Source organism: Arvicola amphibius, chromosome 5, assembly GCF_903992535.2.
Source record: "Arvicola amphibius chromosome 5, mArvAmp1.2, whole genome shotgun sequence".
NCBI classification, from domain to species: domain Eukaryota; kingdom Metazoa; phylum Chordata; class Mammalia; order Rodentia; family Cricetidae; genus Arvicola; species Arvicola amphibius.
The window spans coordinates 30,880,776-30,902,445 of record NC_052051.1 but is presented as its reverse complement, the minus strand read 5'-3'; the positions used below and the strand labels follow the sequence as shown (position 1 = coordinate 30,902,445).

The 21,670-nt window shown below is 43.3% G+C and overlaps 1 protein-coding gene across 1 annotated transcript; it reads right to left on the bottom strand.

The window, feature by feature from the left end:
* Window positions 1-1,706: 1,706 nt before the first annotated feature.
* Crnkl1 (crooked neck pre-mRNA splicing factor 1) lies at window positions 1,707-18,116 on the bottom strand. The gene is made up of 14 exons (XM_038329541.1): window positions 17,967-18,116; window positions 15,823-15,975; window positions 15,211-15,302; window positions 14,277-14,435; window positions 13,849-14,015; window positions 11,742-11,920; window positions 10,217-10,387; window positions 8,974-9,165; window positions 7,335-7,394; window positions 6,340-6,420; window positions 4,706-4,945; window positions 3,662-3,763; window positions 3,060-3,308; window positions 1,707-2,038 (listed from the first exon to the last, which is right to left on the bottom strand). The coding sequence occupies exons 1-14, from the start codon at window positions 18,015-18,017 to the stop codon at window positions 1,862-1,864; spliced, it is 2,073 nt and encodes a 690-aa protein (XP_038185469.1). The 5' UTR covers window positions 18,018-18,116; the 3' UTR covers window positions 1,707-1,861.
* Window positions 18,117-21,670: the final 3,554 nt, after the last annotated feature.

Genomic DNA, 21,670 nt, shown 5'->3' with positions numbered 1-21,670 from the left:
TGCTAGCACTGTTTAATCCTGTCTTTGAATGCGATACTAACACGGGGAAAGAGGATCTAACTCGTGAAGGCCATGTAATTAGACCACAGGCATGTACTGAAATATTCAGGCAGTAAAGAAGTAACCAAAAAGAGCTCACGTGAAATGGCCATGAAAATGTCTGTGTTTTGGCATTTATTTTTTTTCCTTTGAGATAAGGTCTTGCTCTGTTGCCCAGGCTGGCCTTGAACTTGCCTCCAATAATCCTCCATCGTCAAGTGGTAGCACCTGATTTAAAAACATTTACTTTAGAAAGGCCTTATTTTGAGATATTAAGGTTGGTGAGAATGAATAAATTTGTTCTCAAGGAGGAATAACCATACTGGCAAACGCTTATTTGAGTGAACTTTTAGAGCAAGCTCACTAATTATATAGATAAACAGCATAAAGAGAACCAGGAAGCTCTAGGAAGACCCAGATAGTGGAACTAGCATTCTGATCTGCTTTCACCTTCATCTTAAATCTGCACCAACTCAGAAGATTCAATGACAGATTTTCTTCCTGACTAGCGGACTTAAGCTGACACCTAAGCCTGGTGCTGGTCTGGTGCCTGAAAAGATCTAATCGTTTGCAGCTTTTATTCCCTTAAATGGATATACTGACATCTAATAATTGTTTACTAATGTTTCTTATAGGTAAGAACAGTGCTAAGCACTGGGTGTTGAACACCACAAGAAAATATGGCTGTGAAGTACAGATTAAAACAGTGCCTCCAAGACCAGGCAAATGCTATTTTACGATGTGAGCAGCACCAACAGAAGTATGTTACTGTGCTACTTTCAGCGTCATCGCTGAGCAAACAGGCTCACTGTGGGTCCTTTGGACACCTGCTGTTTTCTGACAGCTTTAGTTAATCATCAGTTGTTATGAGTTCGTGTTCTGTAGCATGCTGGGTCTCTAGGCAGACATAACTGCAGAATTCACGAAGCCCGGAAGACTGGCAGTAGTGCTGTGATGAATCATGCCCTAACACAGCATATGGAAGGCTCCAAGCACTCTAAAGTTAACCAAGGCGTTAACAGGAACACAGGACATTGTGCCTAAGGTATGCAGGCCATTGTTTTCTAAACAAGGTAACAAAATGCAACCAGTTTTAGAAACTGCTGGGGGCAAACCAAAGCCAAGCTAAAATGTTCCTGGAAATAACAACCTAGTCTAAAAATACAGTTGCTATAAATTACTGCAGCATATTTAGAGGCTAAACTAGCCCAAGTCCATTTAATTCTCTAAAGAGTGGACACATAACTGCTAAAGAAAAGGGGTGGAATCTCAAAATGAGGTGCCATGATCCTCCCCCAAGTTTGAGGAAACAGAAAACAAAGACTAAGCTACACAGCCACCACACAGTAGTGGCAGGGCTGGACTCAGGTTGTGGTTGAAGAGAAGACAGTGACTGGTTTAGAGGCATGCAGACCATCACGACAGACCTGTGGCTTAAAAGTTTTCCTGCACAATGGGTCGTGAACACTTTGCCTGTGCCTTTAATCCCAGCACTTCGGAGGCAGGTGGAGGCCAGCCTGGTCTAGAAGTGAGTTCCAGGACAGCCAGGGCTACACAGAGAAACCCTGCCCCCAAAAAACAAAGCTGCAGCAGTTCCACCTAGAGGAGGTGCTGAGCACATTACTTTCATGTAATAGACAATGTGGGTGAATACTAGGACAGCAAAGTTACTATAAAAAATTCCTTTACTTGTGGTTAATTTCCCATCCACATTTAACCCGAGTGTTTTCAAAAATAATTGAAAAGGTAGCTATCAAAGATGCCAAACAAGTCCTTACTGAGTAAATATACAAAATTATTAATTTATATAAAGTCACAACATTTAAAAAGATGAGGATTCACTCTCATCAATGTCCTTATCTGGATCCTGTTCGGCAGCCTCTTTTTCTTGTTGCTGTTTCTTCCAAAGCTTGGCCATTGCCAGAAGCTTGAGGTTAGGCTGGTTGGCAGCATCCTCTGGAAAGATGTAATCATAATATTCTTCCCACCCGGCATCGGACTGCAAAATTAAACACATCGATTTTAGCTTTTAAGGTGAGCAGACATAGCTGGAGCAGGTTTCATTCAGAAGGGAGAGTGAAGAACTCAAAGTAACCTAGAGTTCAAATTCAACTACACTTACTGTACAAGTAAGTACAAAGCTACATCAACCCTGCTGTAGAGGAGCTGAGTGACCAGAACAGCTGCTCAGACGATGCTGCAGCTCACTGAAAACGAAGGACCAAGTGGAAGAACACTAAACCTCTAAGCACAGCTTCTCCACAGGCAATCGAGACACTCGGCAACTCTGTTCCACCCTGCAGTCACATTTAAGACTTAAGAGCACTTGTTGCTGGCTCTTACAGAGGACACAGATTAGGTTCCCAGCACCCATGAGGTGGCTAACAACCATCTATAACTCTAGTTCCAGGGGATCTAGTGTTGCTTTCTGACCTCCAAAGGTACTAGGCATGGACAAGGTGCACATATACACGTGCAGGCAAAACACTCTTAAAAATCTTAAAATTTGAATTTTACTCAATATTTAGTAGTAGAGGCTACATAGCTGTGTATTATTTGGACTTCTCTTTTCACTTCCAACTGATCATGATTTCACTTCTAAATATTGTTCTGAAATGCAGGCTTTTCTCCCATCTTCCACCTTCCACCTCCCAGTTACTAGACCTCTGAAAACCATGCAATAGATCATATTCTTCAACCTAAGTTCCTCAAGTTCACCTGTATGAGTTGCCAGCAATCTAATCATGTATAGTCTTCGATGGTTTCCACCAAACTTCCTCTACCCTAAAGGCCTTTTTAGGATTGTCCCCTGCCTCCATGCATGGCGCAACTTCTCACTTACCACTCTATAGATAACACACTTCATGTAACTCCTAGACTCCACCTTCACTAAGGTATCTCTGCCACCCCACCTCCTGCCCCATCTTCCACCCCTGGCTGTGTTCCTAGTAGCCGGACTATAAGCAGTCCTCATCCATGCAGTCTACTGCTTTTAAAAATGTTCAATTTCTACTCCTTACCCCATCGTCGGCCTGAACTTTTCTTCTCTTCTTGACCTTCTCTGGCATGAGTTTGTCTACTCTTTCCTTGTCTGATACTGTTCCAAATTCATCTTCAAAACCTCGCCAGGATTCCAGCAACATAAGTCTCTCTTCTTTTTCTTCACAGTTTCTCATGGTTTTATTTGCCTCTTCATAAATCTGTCTGCATTTAGCCACACTTCCTTCTTTCCCCGAGGATAACTCAAACTGAGCAAAACTGATCCATACCTTTAAAAAGTTAACAACCAAATTAACCATGTCAGCCAAAAGACAGTAACATAATAGCTTTAAAGCCAATTCTCCAGTTCAGGATACCGGATGCCGCATTACCGCAAGCACTCCAGATGAGCACACTGCACTTCACTGTGAGTACCAAAGCACTCCTGCTTCTAGGTGTCTGACAGTTTTAAAATCTTGACATATGGGGTTTCATGTGCAGCATAAACAATGGACTTAACATTCTTAAGTCCCCTGAGAACAAGAGATCCTAAGTTCAAGAAAGTCATTTAAAATAACTTGTGTAAAAACACCAAAACTACTGTACAAAGTAAAATGAAAGATCATTGCCAAAGTAAGGGTACCTTGACATGCTGTGTTCGCTGAAGCAATTGCCGGTAAAGGTTCCGTGTTCTTTCAGTTTCTTCCTGCTCAATCTCAAAATCAATATATGATTTCCAAAGTACCTAAGAAAAATAATAGGACAATCTTAGCACTAAGGAAGACACATGCCCCTATAATTCAGCTGTCCTGACCTACACGCAAGACCCTAAGACTCTTCACTCAACAATTAAGACTGCATCTGGTGAAGTAATACTAGCATTTAAAAGCCTGCCAAAACGTAGTTAGAACTTAAGACAGAACAAAAGGATTTGGATTTAGTTTTACATTTTCTTTTGCAGTTTTTCAAATGTTCAACAAAACCAAAATTTGCTAAGAATTCCTGGTACTTTCATGATTTTGTCACATGCAGTTAACTTTTTAGGGAGAAAATAAGCCAGATTAGCTGCTATATGTGTTCCTATCTCTAATGTCAATTTCTTGTCATTTGAGTTCAAATAACATTAACTGCCCACCACAGACACAAGGACAAACTGGGGCCCCGGCACTGGAGCTGGCAGTCTAGAGGAACTGAGGCCACAGGTGCTACCACGGTACAGGAAGCTCTGCCCTCATGTGGGGTCATGTTAGTACAAGACTGACCAGGCTAGGGCAGTTCTGCGGTCCTGTGAGACTCCAATCAGTCCTAGCTGTATCAGTGCTACCTGTGGCCTGACTACTTAAGGCGGGCCAGTACTCCAGGCCTGTAGCAGTACAATCTAGGAAGATCATATTTCAGGACCTAGAGATGCAGTCTTCACCTCCATTTCCTGTGTGTGCACACACGCGTGCGTGGGGGAGATGGTGTTACAGCTGTTCCTTTACCCAGCCTTCTCATCCCCTTTAAGCTTCCCCGTCGGCTGTGCGGGGGCTGCTGCGGACGCTCCCCCAGCCCACTTTCCTACCTCTACAAACAGAAGAATCCTAATAAGGGTGGGAAAGACGATAGGTTGGTTGGATCATCTTTAGAGATGTTTAGATGGAGGACTACTTAAGTATTTAAAATATATCCAACTTGGGATCCTTACCTCTGGCATGTCTAAGCGTGGCTGGCTGATGGCCAATTCATAGATGGCCCGAGCTCTATCAATATCACCAAGGATTGTCTCTAATTCTGCAAACTTAATCCATGAGGTACAATTTTCAGGTCCAAATTCCAAGAACTTTTCATAAAGCTTCCGACATCTGTCAAATTCTCGAAGCTGTAGTTCCAGTTCTATATAACCTTTGAATAATTTGTTCTTTGGACATTTGCCTATGGAAGTCCCCTGGAGAATAAAGTGGCCAAGAGTACCATTATACTTAGGGTTCAACTTACTTTAGTCACTGCCAACCTGTTCTAGAAGCTATCTTCTGCTGGAGTTGAGCATGGCAGGCTGTTCTGCTCCTGTGCTAGCATACTCTCCACGGCTGGCCAGGCATTCAGATGACATGGAGCCTGGTCAGCCACAGGCAACGCTGCAGAATCAAACAACTATGGGATTCTGTACCCCTCAAGATTCCCTAGAAAATATGGATGTCAAGTATACAAAAATACATACATACCTTTAAATAAAAAGGTAATCAAATCTGACACACTACCCACAGGAAGCAAATAGTTCACCTAAAGGAAAATTGTGTGGATACACAGTATTTTACTGAGACTTTTTTTTTGACAAATTATGAGGAAGTATATTTAATATATCAAAAATTTTGCACAGGCTGGGCGGTGGTGGTGCACGCCTTTAATCCCAGCACTCGGGAGGCAGAGGCAGGCGGATCTCTGAGTTTGAGGCCAGCCTGGTCTACAAGAGCTAGTTCCAGGACAGGCTCTAGAAACTACAGGGAAACCCTGTCTCGAAAAACCAAAAAAAAAAAAAAAAAATTGCACAAAATCAGACTACTAATCTGGGGACAGATCTAGTAAGTGGTAGCTATAGACATTTCCAGTGTTTAAACAGAATGTTTACAATTTAAGCATTACCATTCAATGTTTAAGTGTTGTTTTTGTTTGTATCTCTTGACAGTTTCATACACATATACAACGTATCCTTGATCATATCCACCCCAATTCCCCTCTCTCACTCTCCCCTGTGTTCTGCCCACCTTCATGTCACACTGCGTTCTGTTAGTTTGGCCTGCATGAGCATGGGCAACCTGTCAGTGGCAACACCCCTGACGAAAAATGATGCTTCCCCTCAGCTACCACCAGCTGCCAATGGCTTCCCAGCTGGAGGTGGAGTCTCGGGAGCCCCTCCCTCATTTCATGCTGGATAGCTTGATCTCATGCAAATCTCCTACAGGCCACTGATGCTGCTGTTGAGTTTGGGTGTTGCCATGCAATGTCCAGAAGACATAACACTCTTCCCACCATCCTGTTCTTACAGTCTTCCCCAATGGTCCCTGAGCCTTGCAGGAAGGGAGCAGGGTTGTGTTCATGTTCCACTTAGAATGAGCACTCAATAGCCACTCATTCTCAGAGTGCTGTCTGTGAGTTTTCTAACGTGTCCCAGGCTATAAAAGATAACTTTGTCACCCACCCCTTCCTTTTTTTTAAAAACTGGTGTGTGCCAGCACACCCTACTTTGCTGCTGTTTTTTTCAGTAGAAACCATTTAAATTGTAAGCATGAAGATCTTAACCTTCTCCTAAGACTTAGTGAGACATGATGCTCCACTACTTACCAAAGCTCTTCTAGCGAATGGCAGGTTTTTCTGTCGTATCTCAAACTGTGCATAGTATAACCACATCTTGGCAAATGTGAACTACAAAACAAAAGCACAGAAAAGGTCTGACCTAAGAGGCTCGTTTAATGTAACCAAAGGCCACTGGTAAAATTTCAGGTAAGGAGGGATATATTTTGTTTGTTTTTAAGCAAAGATGACATTTATCAACGGTCAAAAATATAGCATGAGGCAGGTGAAAGGGCTCAGTGAACGATGGTGCCAGCTTCAGGCTTGACCCTGGTGTTCACTCTCTAGGATGCACATGGGAGAGAACCAATCCCCACGTTGTCTTCTGACTTCCACATGTATACTATGGCACATGTACAGCCCTCCCCCATAAATAAGAATGTAATAAAATTTATACACACATATACCCATGATGACCTAGACAGACACTGTATTATATACTCCATGGCATGATAGCCACTACTTAGAATGTTTTGTGGGCTACTTGTAAGTTGGTAGAACATACTATTTCTTTTCTTCTGTTTTTTTTTTTTTTTTTTGTTTTGTTTTGTTTTGTTTTTCGAGATAGGGTTCTCTGCAGCTTTGGAGCCTATCCTAGAATTGCTCGGTAGACCAGGGTGGCCTTGAACTCATGAACATACTTTTTCTAAGAACAACTCACCAGGTCTTTGTTTCTCATGTTGGGAAATGTGGGAGAGCAACATTTTAACATCTCCAAAGAAGCCACATGTTTAACCACGCAAGCATGATCTGTTACAAAAGGCCCACTGTGAATCTCTTTCTTGCTGTAGGTCTCTCTGAATTACCCACACTGCCCTGGACTCCTACACTGGATCTGCGTCACTCACTTGCCCCAGTACAGGCTGCTCTATGAACGACAGTAGGGGGTTTCCTTTTATTCTCATGGTGCCACTCACCTGAAAATTTTCAATCGATACATATTATTTTATAAATAATAAAACAGGATTTTGATCTAGCAAGTGTACCTTTTTGTGAGGAATTAGTTCCAAAGATGCTTGATATACCTGTCTTGTCCTCTCAGGATCCTGTATTAAGATTAAAATAATCTTTTAAAAATTACGTTCATACTTATTAATTTCATGACTACTAGTAGAAATAGACCCCATTTCTCGAGATGCTATTTTTAAATACTGATTTCATTTATGATTAAAAATAGCAACTACCTTTGACTATCTTAATAACAACAACGTGGCCATCAAAGTCTGAACTCGTCTTTGTAGAAAGGCCTGGCAGCAGAAAGATGTTGCAGTCCCAAAGACTCAGAGGGTAGTCTTTACCTGTTAATTTATACATAACCTCTTTCCGGAAATGCCACTTGATTTTTATTAAAAGAAAAATGTACAATCTGGCCACAATCCTCTTTGTGACAAAAATACATTATTAGGAAATGGTATGTAATTATCACATTATTAGGAAGTGGTATGTAATTAAACACATTATTAGGAAGTGGTATGTAATTAAACACATTATTAGGAAGTGGTATGTAATTAAACACATTATTAGGAAGTGGTATGTAATTAAACACATTATTAGGAAGTGGTGTGTAATTAAACACATTATTAGGAAGTGGTGTGTAATTAAACACATTATTAGGAAGTGGTGTGTAATTAAACACATTATTAGGAAGTGGTGTGTAATTAAACACATTATTAGGAAGTGGTGTGTAATTAAACACATTATTAGGAAGTGGTGTGTAATTAAACAAATTATTAGGAAGTGGTATGTAATTAAACACATTATTAGGAAATGGTATGTAAACACATTATTAGGAAGTGGTATGTAATTAAACACATTATTAGGAAGTGGTATGTAATTAAACACATTATTAGGAAGTGGTGTGTAATTAAACACATTATTAGGAAGTGGTGTGTAATTAAACACATTATTAGGAAGTGGTATGTAATTAAACACATTATTAGGAAGTGGTATGTAATTAAACACATTATTAGGAAGTGGTATGTAATTAAACACATTATTAGGAAGTGGTGTGTAATTAAACACATTATTAGGAAGTGGTATGTAATTAAACACATTATTAGGAAATGGTATGTAAACACATTAGGAAGTGGTATGTAATTAAACACATTATTAGGAAGTGGTATGTAATTAAACACATTATTAGGAAGTGGTATGTAATTAAACACATTATTAGGAAGTGGTGTGTAATTAAACACATTATTAGGAAGTGGTGTGTAATTAAACACATTATTAGGAAGTGGTGTGTAATTAAACACATTATTAGGAAGTGATATGTAATTAAACACATTATTAGGAAGTGGTGTGTAATTAAACACATTATTAGGAAGTGGTATGTAATTAAACACATTATTAGGAAGTGGTGTGTAATTAAACAGCCTCATTGTCATTCTTTCCCGTTCAGGCTTTAAATGCTACCTATCTACTACCTATCTAATTGTGCCTCGAGGTGTTAGAAAAAAACACCACCATGTCTCAACAGGCACATGGTTTAAATGATGTACATGGGTGGACAGAGTCCTAAAAGAATTTAAAACTAAGTTTGTCTCAAAAGTTGCAACTATCAGTTACTATCCACAACCATGATACTGGGGTGAGAAAGCCATTAATGGCCACCCCACAGGTCACCTTGGCTTCCAGCTCTTCATAGAGCGCATAGTTGATCCAGAGATAGATGTAGCGCTTCCAGTGCCGCTTCTCTTGAATGGGCGGCACGTTGGCAATGGCTCTCTCATAGACTTCCCGCACCGTGTCAGCTTCTGCGTCACTTTCCACCAAGCGTAAGTAATCAAACCATGCATCGTAATTGTGTGGATTAGCCTGAAAAAAATAGGCTAGTCTATAAAACCAGAACCAAAGCTAGACTTGATAGGCTGTCAGAACTATAAGGAGATGCCAAACTTGCTGTATGTTAGCATTTTTCCCTTTAGTTTTTACCCATTATCTCATGTTCAGAACACCGTCCCTGAGACGGTATAGAACTGTAAAGGGTACTGGCTGGCACCTCGTAGCGAAGCCGCTCTTTCCTCTACTACTTGGTAATGACATTCCGTTTTTTTCCTTTGTTTCTGAGCCAGGATCTCATTCTGTAGCCTAGGCTGGCCTTGAACTCATGAGAATTATCTTGCCATGGCCAGTCCTGGGACTACAGACTTGAATCTACACACAGCTTCGAACTTGTATAAATGTTATTACACGTGACTGTAATACCATTATGCTGAAATGAAATTGCAATGCGTTCATATCAGACTCTAAATCAGGAAACACCTTTTCAAATAACAGTAACTCATCCTGAACACTTTACGGACTTCTCACTTCATTTAGACTAGACTTGTCCTTTGTTAGGAGCTACCTGAATCTGACTAAGCAAGACACAAGAACCCAGAGAGAAAGTACTGCTATCTAAACCTGAAATGGCATATTCCAGAGATAAGAACAGAACTGTCTATCATAGGTCTCTTGCTCATGCAAAGCAGGTGTTTGGATCCATCTCTGGCCCTTCCATCCTTTTCCAAAAATGACCTCAAACAGAGATCACACAGCTTTTGAGGCACGGACTCAATAGGAAACCTAGGCTGGCCTTGAACTAATAATTTGTCTGACTATCTTCCAAGTGCTAGGAGTACAGGTGTGGTCCATCCTACCCAGTTCCACATGTCTTCCATTTGCTCTCAGTTAAAGGACTTTCCACTAGGGAATGGCATAGCAAATCCAAGTATGGCTTGCTCTCCTTTCTTTAAGCCACATTTCTTCCAATTTGCCTGCACTAGCTGCCAAGTCTATCAGGCACATCAGCAAGAGAGTAATCACTAGCATCAACTCGCTACTGCTCGAGAGTGCCGACAGCCCTGCCGTCCGCAGCGGCACCCACCTTCACTTCCTCTTCATACTGGAATCGCCGCTTGCTCACGATGATATCTTCAATACCCCTCCGGTCCCCAAACTTCTTCTCAAAGATGGTGTAGTTCTTGAAGAGTTCTTGGGCCTCTTGTTTTGAAATTCTATCCAGGGCATATTTGTAGATAACTCGTACCCTTTCAAACTAAAAGCAGATAGATACTAAAACAATCTCATTTTAGTCACGCCTTGAGAATAACTGCAACTTATTACTTGTAAATTAAATCTTGAGTCCTTGATCAGAAAGGACTCTAATGGTTATTTTTAGTTCCATATCAATACTATCTCAAAACTGAGCTTCTATTTCTCCTCACCCATCCTGGGTCCTCCCCAGACCAGCAGGCCACAGCTTCATGGCATACCTGCTTGCACGCGAAGCCCCATAAGCCTGCCTTGCTTCCTCTCTCCAGTTCTCTGTTCCTTTACCGACTCTTTCAACTAGTGCTGTGATTTTCATCTCTCCCCTGCTGCCCCTTTCTCCTCTACCTTGATGCTGGCCCACCTCCATTTCTAACTGAGAACATTCCAAAAACCTCCTCACTAAACTCTCTGGCTTTATCACATGCCCCCTTTGTACTGAGGACCAAACTCAGAGCTTCATCCACGCTTGCAAGTGCTCGCCCACTGAGCTTCATCCTCAGCCCTCCCCTGGTTCCACTCTGCCCTGCCCCCAGAATACCTTCGTGAACTAGCCAGAAGCTCAGTAATTATCATCCAGTCACTCGCCCACTTAAAACCCTCTAACCCGTCTGGAGAAATGGTTCAGAGGTTAAGAGCACTGGCTGCTTGCTCGTCTAGAGGTCCTGAGTTCAGTTCCCAGCAAACAGGGTGGCTCACAGCCATGTGTAGTGAGATCTGGTGCCCTCTTCTGGCCCGCAGGCACATATGCAGGCAGAACACTATACATAATAAATCTTTAAAAAAAAAAAACAAACAAACAACAAAAAACCCTCTAACCCAAGCCTCTTAAGAGAGAATCTGATGAGAGAATGCCTCCAATACTATCACTTTCTGTCTATACCAAGGAAGAAAGGAACTGGCTTATTTGTGGGGCAATCTATGTTTCCATTATGCATTGTTTCCTTTGGTTGAAGGCATTGGCTCTTTGCCTCCCCAGGTTATCTATAAAGCCCTTGATTCAGGATACCAAAAGACTCTCATCAGTTTATACATGTACTTTTGTGTTTGAGATAATGTCGTATGTACTCTAAGCTGGCTCCAAACTTATTATGCTCCTCCAGCCTCAAAGTCAATCCTCAATTTTCTGAGCGCTGGGATTATAGACTTGTGTCACAACACCTAACTCCAGGTTATTTAAAGGCTTGATTTTCAAACAAAGCAGAATGAGATTAAGGTAATTATCATACATCAGCTCCAATCTATAGCTCAGCAATACACACATGCTGTTCTGTATGAAATAATGCTTTCGTATCTAAAAAACATTTTCTCTATTGATAAGCGAATCAAATAAAACAGAAATGAACTCATTGTGCACCTACTTCTTTCTGGTTTTCCTCAAATTTAGCAAAGGCCACATACAGGTGTTCGTCCATATGTTCATCTCCAAAGAACTCAACTGCTCTCTCGTAGACTTTCCGCGCATGGGCAAAATAGGCATGTTTCTCTTCAAAGCGGGCATATTTGATCCAGTTCTTCACAGCGGGGTGCACGAGCACAAGTGCAGGGAGTGAAGGAGAGAGCTGGCAAGACAGCACAGCTAACCCACCAATGGGGGCTGCGGGAGCTCGGGCAGAGCTCATACATAGCATGTTCAAAGGCTCAAGGCCCAGATCATACCCACCCACACCCCAGCAATTCAAAATCCAACCGGAGGGTGACAAAGCACACACTGACCCCCAGCCTCTGAGATCAGGGTCCTGTTACTTATTCTGATCTGCCTTCAGTGCAGATGCAGTAGTGGGCACACATAAGCCTGAGGCCAAAGACAACCCTCAACCTGGTTATAAGCCCTGTGATCTTCGACAAGTCATTCATCCCAGTTTTTTTTTTTTTGGTTTTTCGAGACAGGGTTTCTCTGCAGCTCTTTTAGAGCCTGTCCTGGACCTAGCTCTTGTAGACCAGGCTGGCCTCAAACTCACAGAGATCCGCCTGCCTCTGCCTCCCGAGTGCTGGGATTAAAGGCGTGCACCACCACCGCCCAGCTCATCCCAGTTTTCAGTGTGGGAAAGAGAGAAATGCCAAGCTCACCCACCACTGCTGCCTCTATAACACGAGGGAATGTTTATGAAACTGAGCACTTTCTGGCCAAAGGGACATGGTCAATAAAGAGCATGCTCAGTCACGGCAGTCTACCCACAACGAGCAGAGCAATCTGCCTTCCGAAGCTAAAAGGAAAGCTTTCACTTGCCACTTAGTTACCAGGGCACATCAAGCTTCCCTGAAGAAGCCAGAAATTTCCAGTGATTAATTCATATGTACCAAAGACGGCAAGAGCACCCGTTCCAAGGCCGATTTTCTGGTTCAAATACACCTACGTTACCACCTGGGACCCCAGGTAAGTTTAATCATTCATGCCTCAGTTTCCTCACTTGCACGCCAGGGTTTTCACAACTATTGGCAATATTAAGTGCACAACAGACCCATGGATCCTCTTGTCTCCATCTCCTAGTTCTGGGATTACAGACAGGTGCTGAGGCCAGCTCTTTATGTGGGTGCTAGGGATGCAAAGACAGAGGGCTTCATGCTTGTGCACCAAGCACTCTGTCAACTAAGCAATCAAGCAACCAGTCTCAGGTGGTCCCACAACAGGTGTCAGAGCCCCATCCTACTGGCCTCAGGGAGGGAGAAAGCGCCTTATAGTCACAGCATGGGCCCTTCCTGCTTTCACACTCAGGCATCACTATATACACACACACAGCTGAAATTGACCAGCTAGGAACTGCATGCTGAGGGACACAAAATGCTCACTGTCCTATGCATGTTCACAATGGCTGCTAAAGCATAGCAATTATTAGTTTGGGGATTCCAAATCAATTTTATTAAGTGTGGAATTTGCAAATAAGATACCTCTGGGGGACAAGGATCACAGAGCCGTTTCTAACAGTGCTTTTACAGACCCTATCTTCCAGATGTTAACACCAACCTGCCACAACTGGCTGTTCTATCTTCTCTAGTGCTGAGGCCTAAACTTGGGGCCTCAAAATATGCTACTCAAGTGCTCTAATAATGAGTACATACTTAGCTTCACCATGTTTAGTTTTAATTTTTCTTGTATAGAAAGGACCCAAAGGTTCAGGGAACTGAATGACTCTGGAGTCACAGACAGTAAGCAATGACCCTCTGGCTGACCTCCATTAACAGCACTAATGCTAAACATAGACCTGTGGTTCTGGCAGCCAGGATTTAGCGCAAAAAAAAAAAACAAAAATAAACCCTTATCATTGAAAGGACGCAAATCACCCAATTACCCAGACCACAAATTTTTATATAAACAATTCCTATCCTTATAAAAAAATGTGAAAGTGACGAAGTGGACCTTCTGACCTTCAACGCCAGCTTAATAGCTACATTTTTTGACCATGACCACTTTTTGAGAGGTAGACACCATGATAACCACATACCACGTACACCTCATTAAAAGGATATAGCGTTCATAAATGGTGCGGGCCCGCTCCACCTCTTTGTATCGCAGCTCGAAGTTGATGTAGGAGTGCCAGGCCTGCTCCTCGGGCTGCCATTCCATCCAGCGCTCAAACACCTGGCGGGCACCAGCGACATTGCCCAGCATCTCCTCCATGTATGTGTACTTGTACCTGATACAGAACCATCCTGCTGTGGTCAACATGACTTAGGGAAAAAGGAATCTTTGACATTTCCAATGCTTGTTAGGTTTTATTACATAGCTGTAGAACATTAGGATTATGACTATAGATTATGTGACATTAAAAAAAGTGTATTTTAAGAAAAAGTGAAATGTAAAATTCAACAGTTACCATAACTGCAAGTAAAACTAATACACAGCAGGGAGAACCTTGCAAATTCACAAAGTCCACTTTGTACAATCAGAGGCTTACCAGAACTGGTTGACTCGTGGCAGAGTTGTTATGGCTCGGTCCCAAATATTTCGGGCATGGTTGACCTGGCGGTTCTTCATTTCCATTTCTGCATATTTCAGCCAGAGTGTGATATTCCGATAGTCCACATCTAAAGCACGCTCGTATATGGATCGAGCCCTGAACAACAAGGTATGGAGAGCATCAAAAGGAGCACCGTAAGAAACGCAGTAGTCACTTCAAACTCGCTGCAATGCCTGCTTTTTGTTGGCTCTCTATCATGAGTCAAGTTCTGATCATAGAAAGAGAAAAAGCAATGATGTACTCAAGTTACTGTAATTTTAAAGAGAAAGAAGCACGCTACTATTTCATACTGCCATAAGCATCATAGTCAAGGTCTGACAGGAAGCAGAGAGGGAAATGGAAAGTCTGGTGAAACAAGCTAAGCAGGAGGAACCCCAGAACTGCCAACGGAAGAGAGAGGTCCAGCTTGTTCCGAAGTCAAGGCTGGTGGGGAAGGGTGCCTTCAAGGGGGTCAAGGCAGAGAGCAGACAAATGTCACAGGGAAGAACAGTGGTTTGCGCAGGAACTGGCAAGGACATGGGCCCAGCAAGGCTCGGCTATGAGGGAGAATGCAGAAAGGTGGCTCAGCAGAAGCCAAGGCCACAATCTTCGTCTCGACAACAGATTTCAGTAGAGCACTTCTAGTTTTGAAATATGAACACAGAGAAAACAGAACACTGCTTCTTTAGCTATAGGAGTACTAGCAGTAAGACCCACCAGGACTCCTGCAACGCTCCGGCCGTCCTTCCAATGCCCCAAGGACCTTCAGAAGAACCTGAAGATGCCATGAACAGAAGCTGGAAGGTGCTAACACAGTACGGCCCTCTGCTCTACCTCCCCTAGGTTTCTCATATAGTATTATATATAAATATTACACTTATGGCAATCTTACCTTTGAATTTCCTTTAGGCTTTCTTCCCATTGTGCGTATTTTATCCAGTTACTGATCACAGTCCTATTTTTTCTTATGTTATCTTCAAAAGTCTGAAAGGCAAAAGGGGGGATGGAGGTGGTATATTAAAGAGAAAATGACTTTGCCTTTTGCCTTGTAATAAAAGTTATTCATTTTATTCCTTTTTAAGAGAAATTATGTCCTAGATGCTGAGAAACAAGAAGCTTACTACAGGTTACAATGACAAGCGTTTCTCTGAAGTTTATGGACACAACAAAAAAACCTGTAGATGTAATGAACTACTGGAAGAATGACTGGTAGTTTTTCTGTTTCCCGTAACAATAACTTAGAGTATTTTAATATACTCTACTCTCATTCCTAATAAGAAAACAACTTTTAATATTACCTTCAAGTACCCTCAGTAATTTGGAGAATTTGGTATATAACTTTCACAATACTAGTGGATTAAATAATTCCAAATATTAGCCTGAGGTCAAATCACATAGGCTGTCTCCGAGTTCCCAGGCCCTGGTTCCTACTGTGGGTGGAGACATGAACAGCTGTGCGAGGTGCACCCCCAGTGGATGGAGACAGCACTCCCAACAGACTCACCTTCCTTTTCCGCAGTTTGTAATCATTTAGTTCTTCCTCATCTGTGATCTTCTGCTGAGGCGGAGGTGGGAGGAGCTCAAGTTCTCTTTCCTTAGCCTCTCTTAAGAGCTGCTCGGCAGTTATTTGTACCTCTGCCGGCGCTTTGTTTTTCACCTTTAAAAAAAAAAAAAAAAAAAGGACATTTCTATTTTGGATAGTAGTGTTCTCCACACAAGAGTTTAAATCCCACAAACATTTTCAAGGACATGAACTTCGCAAGTATGAGGACAAGATGACCTCTTTGAATGACATGTTCAACTCTTTATGAGACAGAATTGGGGGGCGGGAATCCAGCATTTTCTATTTAATTCATGGCATCCATGATAATGAGTCCATAGTTAAAGTCAAGAGGAAAAAAATAAGGGACAAATAGCAGCAGTTTTTCCTTTTTAGGGGAGTAGACTAAGCACGACTTCCTAGCATTATAACCTGTTTACAGGATTCTTCTACTCATTTTAACCCCTCTAGTGGTCAACCTGGTTTTCTCTTGACACTCTAAGTCAAGTGAAACTTCCCATTATCAGTCTGTTAGCTTCTTGGGCACACACAGCTGTGTTCAACACAGTAGCTACAAGCCAAACGTGTTCACATTTAGATGGACCCGCAGTGCAAGCATACTGTTCTAATTCACAGTAGCTACAAGCCAAACGTGTTCCGATTTAGGTGGACCCGAAGTACAAGCGAACCGTTCTAAACTGCTTTCTTACTGCTGTGACAAAACATCACCAACGGCCGGGTGGTGGTGGCGCACGCCTTTAGTCCCAGCACAAGGGAGGCAGAGGCAGGCGGATCTCTGTGAGTTCGAGGCCAGCCTGGTCTACAAGAGCTAGTTCCAGGACAGGCTCTAAAACTACAGTGAAACCCTGTCTAAAAAAAACAAAAAAAAACCAAAAAAAAAAACAAAAAACAAAAAAAAAAACCAAAAAACAAAACAAAACAAAAAAAAAAACATCACCAACGAAAGCACTTGGAGAGGAAAGAGTTAATTCGGTCAACACATTGGGATCATAGCCCATCATGAAGGGAAGTTGGGGCAGCCTAGAGGCAGGAACTGAGACAGATGCCATATAGGAACAGTGCCCACTGGGTTGGTTGCTCATCCTGCTTTCTTACAGTAGGCAGGACCACCTGCCCAGGTGTGGCACTCCCTGAGAAGGCTGGGCCCTTCACATTAAGAAAATGCCTAACAGACTTGTCTACAAGCTGTCTGATGGAGGAATTTTATCAACTGAGGTTCCTTCGCTCCCCAGACAGCTGTAGCTTATGTCAAGCTGACAAAAACCTAGCCAGCACACATACCCTGGCTTTTATGACTCAGTATGGAAAAAAGCTCCCACATTAGACTTTTACAATAATTACATGTGGAAATGAGAACTTATCTCAAAGCAAAAAGGCCACGAAAAACGGCTCAGAGGGGCGGTGGTGGCGCACGCCTTTAATCCCAGCACTCGGGAGGCAGAGGCAGAGGCAGGCAATTCTCTGTGAGTTCGAGGCCAGCCTGGTTTAAAAGAGCTAGTTCCAAGCCAGGCTCCAAAGCTACAGAGAAACCCCGTCTTGTAAAACCAAAAATAAATGAAAAGAATCGGCCCAGAGAAAGACCGTATGTAAAGGTGAAGTGCACGACTTGCCACTCACCAAGCACTGGTGAAATATTAGCCACCGTCGGAAATATAATACACTGTTAAACTTAAATTATGCAATTGTACAGACCCCATTCCTCCCATTCCCGCCACTGTGTAACTTTCACGCAGCCTTCAAGTTTTAGCTTCCTCCACAAAGTTTACCTTCAAGTTTACTGACAGTCCTCTGTTGCCTGGGTACATCTAGCAAAGTGGCCATCTCGCCCTTCCTCCGGTTTTACTCCAGGAAGTGGGGGAAGGGAGGCGAGATCCCCAAAGTCTAGCAAAGCTAAGAGTTTGCTTAAACGAACCGATCGCTCGCATTACAAAAACACCACCCTGGAACGAAGGCAGGACAGACTCGAGACGAGCTCAGAGTGACAAGACCCCTCACCACGCCACCGACCCAGGCACAGAGCTCGTTGCCCCCAGCGTCCGGTGCACGGCACCGCAGATGCTGTGCTGGGGCCCTTCGCGGTCGCTTACCTTGGCCACTTTGGGAATCCGCTGTTTCCCGGCCGCCGTAGAGGCCGCCATGTCTGCAGCCGCTGAACTGGTGCAACCTCGACTCACACCCGAACCTCAAAAATCAGTTTCGAGAACCGGCCCACACCTGAGAGCCGGCCCACAACAAACTAGATCCCGGAACCGGAAGCGGAATTCGCCAGGACGACCTTTGACCTTTGGGCGAGACGTCACGTCGTTTCCGTAGCAACCGTGTACGCGTCCTCTGTGGAGCGGCTCGGCTGCAGCTGCGGGTGAGGTGGGTATCGTGGGCTGTGCCGCAGGAACGTAGGGCCCGGGCGGCCTGGGACGCAGCCAGGTCTGTCTTCGGGATGCGTGCATCTGTGGGCAGTGGCACCTGCGGGGGTCGTAGGAAGCCATCTCCGATGTGGAAACTTGGTGGAGAAGGGAAGAGTGGCGAAAGAAACCACAACCCTGCAAGCAGTTGCCGGCGCAGCGGTGAATGCTGGGCTTTGTAGTCGCTGAATCCACGTCCCGCCCCCTCGTTTCGGGCTTCCCCGGGATTGGGCCATCTCTGAAACGTAGTTTTTTGTTGCTTTTTTTGGTTTTGGTTTTGTTTTTGTTTTTTTAAAATAGAAAGAGGTATTTTTGAAACAAGATGTTAAGGAAAGATGGAAATAAGCCAGTAACAAAACACCTAACCCTATCGTCAGAAAGTGATGTGTAAATTTTTAGTCTGTGAATTTTTCATTATTTCAATTCTGTTATCCTCAATGTCCTTGACCATAAAAAAATAAAAATACCTATTTCCTTAAGATTGAAAAGCCTATATAAAGTGCTCACTAGATGTCAGTAAGTATAATAGCTGACGCACCTTCGAAAAAGTGAACTTATAGTTAAGAGACTTTTTAAAATTAAAAATGTTTAAAAAAAAAAGCTTGGGGTTGACAGTAAAATTCAGGGCAGGTGAGATTTCCTACTCTCTACTTCCCTACTTCCAAAGGCCTCTCCATTATCCATTCCCCACCAGGTAATTCATTGTCAGCATCAGTGAATTTGCATTGACACATTATCAGTTAAAGGTGACTTTATGGTATACAGTTCTCTCCTGTACAGTCTGCTGTTTAGGACAAAGGCAATACAGTCTGTGTCTGCTGTCTACAGAGTCCCACGCCTCTAAAATCCACTGGGTACCACCTTTTCATCCTTCTCTCCCTCAGGCATATATCTGTCAATACTCATCTTTGTTTGGTTGGTTTTGGTTTTGGTTTTTTCAGAGACAGAGTTGTAAGCATTACAGCTTGGATGGAAAGCAGTCTGGCAATCGGGGGCCAAGGAATATACCACAGGTCACCGTAAGCATAGCAGCTTTCACCCCTGATCTAGGGAAAGATTTCCCCCCAACATAATAATAGCTCTGCTCCGGCAGGGGAAGGCTTCCCCAACAAAGATGGTATAGTCAGCTCAGGGCCCCTGGAGTGAAACAACTCAGCTCCCCTAGGGGAAGGTTTCCTAGGGAAACTGTTACAGCCCTGCTCCTCTGCTTCCCCAGGCTCCATGGAAAGAAGGTCTTCACTCACACATCATTCAAGAGATTTATTGGGCTGGGTAGTAGTGGCATAGGCCTTTAATCTCAGCACTTGGGAGGCAGAGGCAGGCAGATCTCTGTGAATTCGAGGCCAGTCTGGTTTACAAGAGCTAGTTCCAGGACAGCAAAATTGTTTTACAAGACAGTTCCTGGACTGTTACACAGAGAAACCCTGTCTTGAAAAACAGGAGAGACTGATTGATTGAGAGAGAGAGAGATTTGTTGGGAGGGAAGAATCCAGGAGGGTGGTTGCCTCTGCCAGGGTGGAGGAAGGCAGCAGCAGCAAACTGAACAGGCTCAGGCCTTATCTAGGTCTTCTTAGGGGAGGAGTTTTTCCAGAGAGATTTTCAGGGTGGGAATTGCTCAGATTTCAGTCCCTTGAGCTCAGCTTTGCTAGATCTTGTGCTCAGGGATTGGTTTGTTTTCTTGCTCAGGGATTGGTTGGTTTTCTGCTTAGTTGGTCAGGAGTAGATTTGGCTCTGGTTTCAGGGCCAAAGTGTGGTTCTTTCACTGGCCCTTCTTAGCCTTTGGGCTCTAATTTCAGTGCCAGGGCACTGACTCTGATTCTAAGGCCAAAAATGTATTTCTTTGACTGTCCCTTTTTCCCTACAGGAGCTTCTCTGTGTAACAACTGTAGCTGTCCTGGGGCTTGCACTGTAGACCAGGCTGGCCTCGAGCTCACAGAGATCTGTCTGCTTCGACCTTCCAGTGCCGCGATTAAAGGCATGTGCCACCACCTTCTGGCCATTTTTTTTAACTGCTTTTTTTTTATTACTTCTTTGTGAGTTTTGTACAGTGTGTTTTAATTATATCCATTCTCTCCAACTTTTCTCAAATCTGCTCCACTTCCCCATCCACCCAACTTTGTGTCTTTTTTATTTTTTTTAACCTTTTAAGATCCATTTGTGTTGCCCTCGGATTCCTGGATATGTAGTCTTCCACTGGAACCTTCCCAGGGGTTTCCTTCTTAGAGAAAACCAACCCTTTCTAGCAGCTAATTGCTGATTTCTCCACTGTGAGGAATGGGACTGTGGGTCTAGCTCTTCAGGGATGTGGTCTGGCTTGGGTTGGCACAGTTCTTGAACATGATGTCACAGCTGTTCATGTGTGCAGCTGCCCTGCTGTGTCCAGATGTTTTCTGTGGTCACCCGGCTCTTTCTGCGTCCTCTTCGATGATGATCCCTGAGCCGGAGGGGGGAAGATTGAGGCAAAGACACTGGTACTTAGGCAGGTAGCAGGGGTGGGTGCAATACCCTTCTTATTTTTTAATGTCTCTGTGGCTTTACTCTTTGTAGAGATTGGAGTCATGTCTTTTCAGATTGGTGTCTTTCATTTAGTGACATGAGCTTAAGTTTTTGTTTCATAAAACCTTTCAAGATTGATGTCTCTCAGGGTTCCAGGTTCCATAAGGGCAAACTCTTATTTGGAATGTGGGCACAGCTGCAGTAGGACTTTCTCGTTATTAGTGGGACTGATGCAGAGGCTTATTATTAATTATGAAATCTTGGCCTTAGCTTAGGCTTTTCCTTCAGCTAGTTCTTACAACTCAAATTAACCTGCTTCTATTAATCTGTGTTCTGCCCCATGGCTCAGCTACCTCTCCTCTGTACAGTATGTCCGACTTGTTCTCCATCTCTCTGGTGTCTCTCTGTGCCTAGGTCGCTCTTCCTTGCTCTCCCTGGAAATCTCACTGATCCTCTCCTGCCTAGCTAGTGGCCATTCATCATTTTACTACACCAATTACAGCTAACATCTCTCCATACAGTGTACAGATATCTGCAACACATGGCTGTTGGTATTTTCTTTATAATAAGACTGTATGCCGTCATGGTGGGTTAAGTCAGTCAACGAGCCCTTCCAATATCTAAAGCAGTTTTAAAATAGATGTAGAAAGTTCTAGGCAAGTCTGTTCTCAGTTCATCTTCGAGGAGAGCAGCATTTTAGCAGGGTTACAAAAACCATTGTTGAAGCCAGCCACCTGGGAGAACATGTCCTGTGAGTTTCCCTGAGAACGTGTTTACCCTGAACACATGAAAATAAGTAACTGTCCCGTGCTGTGTGTACTGTAATTGAACTAGCCCATCATCTCAGATTAATAAGGGACTTTTCTCTTTCTCTTGGGGACAGGAGAAAAAAA